Raw genomic sequence first — 6,885 nt, 5'->3', positions numbered from 1 at the left:
TATTTTAAAACTCATAGCTCGAGCAATAAATATGGGCTCAATCGATCCAATTTTATATCAAAATTGTTGAAAGCCTTTTTGATAATGTTAAACTTACTAGATTATCTTATAACATTGTTAAATATTTCAGGAGAACCCGGTGCACAGTGTCTTCGACCCTATATCTTCATGGCAGGAATCGCCATGGTAGGTTAAATCCACAGCCACGATTAGCCATTTGGTTCAAACCTTTAAAGCTCTTTTAAACTAATAATTAGTCGAGGGACATAACTAAGGCTACTCACAATAGCCGGGTAATCGATCTTGGTTGTGCGTGATTAAGCTTGTATACCCCATTGAGGTCAATGGTCATCGACTTTATACTGCCTACAGTGAGTGCAGCTGTACTACACGCTGCACGCTGTAGTCCATAACAGGACCAACGCAATATAAAATGGTCAAATTTTGAGTTCAAAGCGCACGGCCAATTTTCAAAGCGCATTCTAGCGACTATCATATCTGTTCAACACGTATTTCCAAGTTTATGAGACCAAATCTGGTTTCTTGAGAAAAAAATCACGACGAGTCTTATTCATCATTTTCTAACCCGGTATCAGAAGATTTTCGTCTGATATCAAAATCGTGCATAGCAATTCACGTGTATCGATCCCGTGTATTCATTTTAGTGTCCCTTCTGCACCAAATAATTATTAGCCAGGCGGTGTCGGTGTGCGGTGAAGGCAGAAATTTTGGGTTGACACTTTAGGTATTTATAATGATGATGACTGACTGACAGTGACTTCATGATTGAAAGTTACTTCAAGTCTACTATTGAGACTCAAATAAGAGCTTTTATTTCAAAGTTTTTCACAGGGCAATTTGTACAAACCAATTTCTCCGTAAAATAGGTAGAGCTGATTCTCCTCATTATTAAAATCAACTGTTTCACTTTCAATTCACAAAATAATTATTATAGGCGCATAAGTGTGAATGTATAGTGGTGTGCGTCCTGAAACCATTTAACATTACGCTGGTTTCCCTAATCACCCGTTGCTTGAGAATTGAGAACTAATAAGAAGCTTTTAGACATAGGGAACTTGCGCACCGCAAAACTATTGGAAACCTGTCAGATAAGTGACAACAGATTTGATTGGTTAGCAATGACGAATATGAGCTTCATTGGCGAATGGGCATTGCCGTTTCAGGAAAGAAAGTGATGTCATGTAGCCTTGTCAATCAATTATCTGTCAGAGTTGCCAACTACAGGATTGCGCCCAATACAAATATCGTGCAAAATGAAAAGCCTTCAGCTGGTCGAAATGTAAAAATAAGGCTGGAGCCGGGAAAAAATGGAGCTCTGAAGGTTTTGCTCATCGGGCCGGGAGGGGGGAAGGGGGGGGGGGTCTTAAATGGGGAGAAATACCAGAACTATACCCCATAAAACCACGCATAAAACCCTAAATTATGAAAATATCCACTCAAGTTTCATCAATTTTACTCACTTGGTTGTTTCATGCCCCTCCCCCGAAATTCACTTCCTTTAAGGGACCGATCGTTATTTACGGCAGGGGGGGAATGGGTGTTTTGGCAAAAATATCGACAAAAATTTCGCATTCCCCTCGCGTCCGCTCAAAATTTTCGCGTTCCCCTTGTTTTCCCAATTTTCTCCATTTAAAATTTAACAATCCCCTCCTGGTTCAACTAAAATTTCAGGTTCCCCCTCAAGACCACAAAAATGTTGTGTTCCCCTAAATTTACCCATTCCCCCCCTGCCATAAATAACGATCGCTCCCTAAGTTCACCTGAAAAAAACTTTGGCGTGGTTGGGAGTAGGCCTATATAGGATGGGTTGCAATATCGAAACATGCCCAATCATTTTATCTTTTTAATGTTATTATTATTTTTTTCTTTGTTCAGCGATTCTTTAGAGAGCTAGCGGGAGAGCTAGGCATTAACATTATTTAATCGACAAATCAAGATCACTTCAGGACAAAGTCACCGAGTCTAAAAAATCGAATTAGAGGTAATTAGGAAGGAAGACAGAAAGGAAGGAATGGAACTTCAGAACTAAAAAGTAAAGAATGAAGAAGGAACCAAAGAAAGAAGAAAGAAGGAAGGAATTATGCCTTCCTTCCTTCCTTCCTTAAAAGTGCAAGCTCACATAAGTGAGAATAGACGCACTACCCTTGGCGGAAAGAAATAGGGTACATGCCAGCTCTTCCACGGACCTCTTCTGACCGAGTTTCTTCCTAATGAGCTCCAAAAAATGAGTGAAACTTTAATATGCCATGGCAGCTCATATGGCTAAACCTTGGAAAGAACATGTGGAAGGAACTTGAAGGCTCGGATCTTGAAGGAAAAGAGGAAAGAAGGTATTTAGAAAAGGAGGAAGGAAGGAAAGAAAGAAAGAAAGAAAGAAAGAAAGAAAGAAAAAGAAAGAAAGAAAGAAAGAAAGAAAGAAAGAAAGAAAGAAAGAAAGAAAGAAAGAAAGAAAGAAAGAAAGAAAGAAAGAAAGAAAGAAAGAAAGAAAGAAAGAAAGAAAGAAAGAAAGAAAGAAAGAAAGAAAGAAAGAAAGAAAGAAAGAAAGAAAGAAAGAAAGAAAGAAAGAAAGACTCAAGAATGCAGGAAGAAAGGGGAAATTGAATGAAGCAAAGACGGAAGAACGTGGGAGAGAAAAACAGAAAGAAAGAAAGAAGGATAGAAAGAAGGAATGAAGGAAAGAAGAAAGGAAGTGAAAAAGAAGGAAAAAAAAAGAAAAACGAAAAGAATGTTGGAAAAAAGAAAAGAAGACATAAAGAAAGAATGAAAGAATAGAATAAGGTATAGAAACCAAAGGAAGAGGAAGGAAAGAAGGAATTGAATGAAGGAAGAAGAAGTACCGGTAGGTGTTTCTCTAGAAACCAAATAAACAGGAAGGAATGACGGGAATGAATTAATGAAGGAAGGAAGGAAAGAAGCAGGTGTTTCTTTTTATAGGCCTATTTCCTTCTTCCATCATTTTCATAGAAACCAACTAAGAGGAAGGAAAGGAAGGAAAGGAAGGAAGGAAGGAAAGAAGGAAGGAATGAAGGAAGGAAGGAAGGAAGCAAGTGTTTCTCTTTTTATATTTCCTTCTTCCATCATTTTCTTGCTTCATGGTCCGTGTAGGCCTAAGGGAAGAAACCAGGAAAAAAAATCAAAAGAAGAGAAAACGAGGAAAGAACTTTTGGAACATAGAAAGGAAGGAGACTAAAGAAAGAAAGAAAAGAAAGAAAGAAAAGAAAGAAAGAAAGAAAAGAAAGAAAGAAAGAAAGAAAGAAAGAAAGAAAGAAAGAAAGAAAGAAAGAAAGAAAAAGAAAGAAAAGAAAGAAAGAAAGAAAGAAAGAAAGAAAGAAAGAAAGAAAAGAAAGAAAGAAAGAAAGAAAGAAAGAAAAAGAAAGAAAGAAAGCTAATTAATGAACTTGAGGAGAACTCAAGAACTCAAAAAGAAAGAAAGAAACTCAAGAAAGAAAGAAGCAATACGGGTGAAGGAAGGAAAAACGGAAGTATGTTTGTTAGGCCGTGTAAAATTAATATTTTGGTTCTCGTCCCTCCCTCCTCAATTTCTGGGATTTGTCAGATTTTTTTTTTTTTTATAGATTTTTCAATTTTTTAGACTTTGGAATGATTTATGAAATCTTCATACATATAAATAAGTTTATTAGAGAACAAGCATCACTTCCAAGTCTTTTTGTGGTACTCTAGGGGTTTATCCTCAGAATCTCACATTTGAAAAAAAAAAAAGGGCCTCATCGTTTCCTCGAGCACTGTTGGAGAAGACCGAAAACTAATGACAATGCTAATTTTACATTGGAAAAAAAACAAAAACAAAAAAAAACACCTCCCTCCCTCATCAATTCATCAAAATCCTCTGGACGAGAACCAAAACATTAATTTTATACGGCCTTATATAAAATAAAGGAGAAAAAGGAATGATCGTGATAAAAAATAACGAAGGAGGAAAAAAGAACTTTCCTTTCCATTTCATTTTCTGTATTCGCTTTTTATTTTTAGTGCTTTGTTGGTGCTTTGCTCTCTTTTATTTGAGCTTTGCTTTGCCTTGCTTTGCATTTTTTTCTTTCCTTTCTTTACCATGTTTACTTTTCATTTCATTATCTTGTTATAAAGTCATTATCTTCTTATATAAAGTTATATCAAGATATTTCTTTGCTTTTCTTCCCGGGGCTTTAAATCCGGGCTTTAAATTTGGTGAAATTATTGATTGAATTGCTGATGGCATTTAATTTTAGCGCACGCATGATGGGTTGGGCAATCGGCGCATCAGCGAGCGTACAATCTGGCAATACTAATTCATAATAAACAAGAAAGACGAGAAACCGAGTTGATCGGAATATCGCCATACATCTCAATGTGATTCTCTGGATTTATACTAGAAGAAAACGTGTGGAATTTCTTATATTTGGCCGGATTCCATCATGGCCAGGAGAGCTTATGTAGCCCTGGTATCACTGGCAGCGGTATGTTCTTTCTCCTTCGCCGCTTATGTAGAGGTATTTTTAAAAATTAAATTTTCAGATCGAATTATTTTTTTCTCGATCTCTGTGTGCTCCGCCATCGCCATCATCTTCAACATCATCAGTAGTCTAGATACTAGATAGTGAATCATTCATTCAGTGTGTAGTGTACTACCGATGTTTAGCTCATATCACATACATTGTACATGATTTAGACTGGCTATTTGCCTTTTAAATGTCGTATTATATTGTTTTGGGAAATTAGAGAGGTTGAAATACACGATCTCCGTGAAGAAAACACTTTTTAAAAATGAACAGTTCTGACTTTTGTGTGCATTTACACACTCACTAGCTACACAGTCACAGTGCAGTGACAATCAATGTCAGTATACATGTATTTGTATGCATTGCATACAAAATTGTAGATTGAAAATAGTACTACTCACTAACAGGAATAATAATTTGCTATGAACATAAATTGAGTCAATAGTTATTTTGACATGACGCTCAGCTCATCTCACATCACGCTATACATCACATTCACATACTTGTCGGATACATTGCCATTGTACTGGGATCTTAAATCTTGTGTGCGTGTTGTCATTTTCAGAAAAACAGTATCATATCCCTGACCAGATCAGGCTAATTAGCCAAGCGCAATTTTAGACTAGAACCCCTATACGATTATGAAGATTATCATTCATCCATGTATAAATAACTATGAAATTATTATAATCTGATCTACTGGACTTACGTTTTGATGAGTGGCAATATTTCACATCCTATCTCGGTCCTTCTCGGATGCATCATCAGGCCAACTGATGTTAAAGCGGCAAAATTTGTTGACCTGAGAGGAGGATGTTACGTCACAGGTCGAAGATGGAAAAAGTAGAACCCCTATATTTTACCTGCCCATTTTAGAACCCCTGTACCTGGTGTGGGGCAATGCCCAAGCGTAGACTAGTCAGGGGTTGGGCTATTTTGTACACATTTCTAATTCTGTTCAATTTTATTGTTAACATTATTTATTATTTCAAATTAATTGTACAAATATTTGTATTTCATTTATTTTAACTCTGCATGTATTGTCGGTACCGTACACCAACAGTCACAGTGTGCCACAATGGCGCAAGTAAAAATAGTCTAAACAAAACAATTGAGAGAATATTATTTAAAATGACAACTCGTCATTCTACATTGTAGCTATAGCATCTAGGCCTTAAATCTATAAAAAAAGTATACTCAATCACAGAGTAGAGATGAGAGTGATTTTCAAATGAATATTGCGCAAAATGTGGAGTGAGCCATAGAATTTGGCAAGTCACTATCACTGACATTTTTGTGACCTTGGCTTTGAAATACACATGACAGTTTTCGGAAACCCACGTACTTTAAAAAAGACAAGTCAAGTGTACCGTTTCTAAAATTTATGATAAAGAATTTGTTTACCGGCCGGTATACTTTGGTATTACTTCTATTTGTATATGGTCATTTTCACGGTAAAGGGTGTAACTTTGGATTTTTAACATTTTAATCCGTAGTGTTCTAATAAAGCCACAGAATTCCATAATTTTTGGCCACATAAGTCATCTAGTTAGCAGCTACCTTGGGTAGCATAATCAGCTTTGGGAGTTACTGCGTTCAGTTTTAGCAGGCTTAAATGTACTTAATATTGCCATTTTGAAAAACTATAAAAAACAGTAACATTTTTGTAAAACCCTGTGTTTTCTTCAGTTAGTTCATGGATAATTTTTCTTATCCTGAAAGTACAGTCATATGTTCAGTAAACACTGCCACATTAGATTTAATTGTGAACGGCCCTGTATTTTTGAGAACCGGACTTGATATTTATCGTTTGGAGGCTTCATTTTCCGTTAACAATTGTTAACAAACTTTGTGGGTGTAGCTTTGGTTCATAATTCTTGGTTATTTCTTCACTTCTTCTTGATTCATAACAGTTGTTATCTTAACTTGAAATGGGTAACAAAAATTAGCCGATTTGCAAGCTTTTAAAATTTTTATAAAATCTTGACTTCAAATAGCCGTTTTCCGTTAACTTTTTGAAGCCTCGAAACAAACTGTTCAGCAAGCTTGTGCAAATATAAATAAAAGAGCTCATCCAATCTATTTATTAAAATGTAGCAAACTAGATCCTCAAGTCACATGTTTTTAAATCGTGGAGACATATATCACCGTTTGAAAATGGGACCCAATACAAACTTTCCGTTAACAATTGAAGCCTCCGAAACAAATGAAGCCTCCGAAACAACAGTAAACTTAATTATCATCTATGCATATCTAAATTGGTGTGTTTCATACTGATATCTGCATTGTAATTATTACTTGATATGTGCAGAATGTCATAAATTTAAAAAAAATTTGACATTATGGTTAATGTTTGAAAAATATACTG

General features: G+C 35.8%; 1 protein-coding gene across 1 annotated transcript in view; it reads left to right on the top strand.

The window, feature by feature from the left end:
- Positions 1–4,312: 4,312 nt before the first annotated feature.
- The window catches only part of LOC140169457 (amyloid-beta precursor protein-like), a 220,614-nt gene continuing 218,041 nt past the window's right edge, over positions 4,313–6,885 (top strand). Inside the window, 1 exon segment of the mRNA XM_072192718.1 lies at positions 4,313–4,508. Coding sequence (XP_072048819.1) covers positions 4,434–4,508 — 75 coding nt within the window. The 5' untranslated portion in view covers positions 4,313–4,433.

This window comes from Amphiura filiformis, chromosome 14 (genome assembly GCF_039555335.1).
Source record: "Amphiura filiformis chromosome 14, Afil_fr2py, whole genome shotgun sequence".
Taxonomy (NCBI): Eukaryota; Metazoa; Echinodermata; class Ophiuroidea; order Amphilepidida; family Amphiuridae; genus Amphiura; species Amphiura filiformis.
Note: the sequence above shows the minus strand (reverse complement) of the source record. Positions and strands in the feature narration are given on the sequence as shown.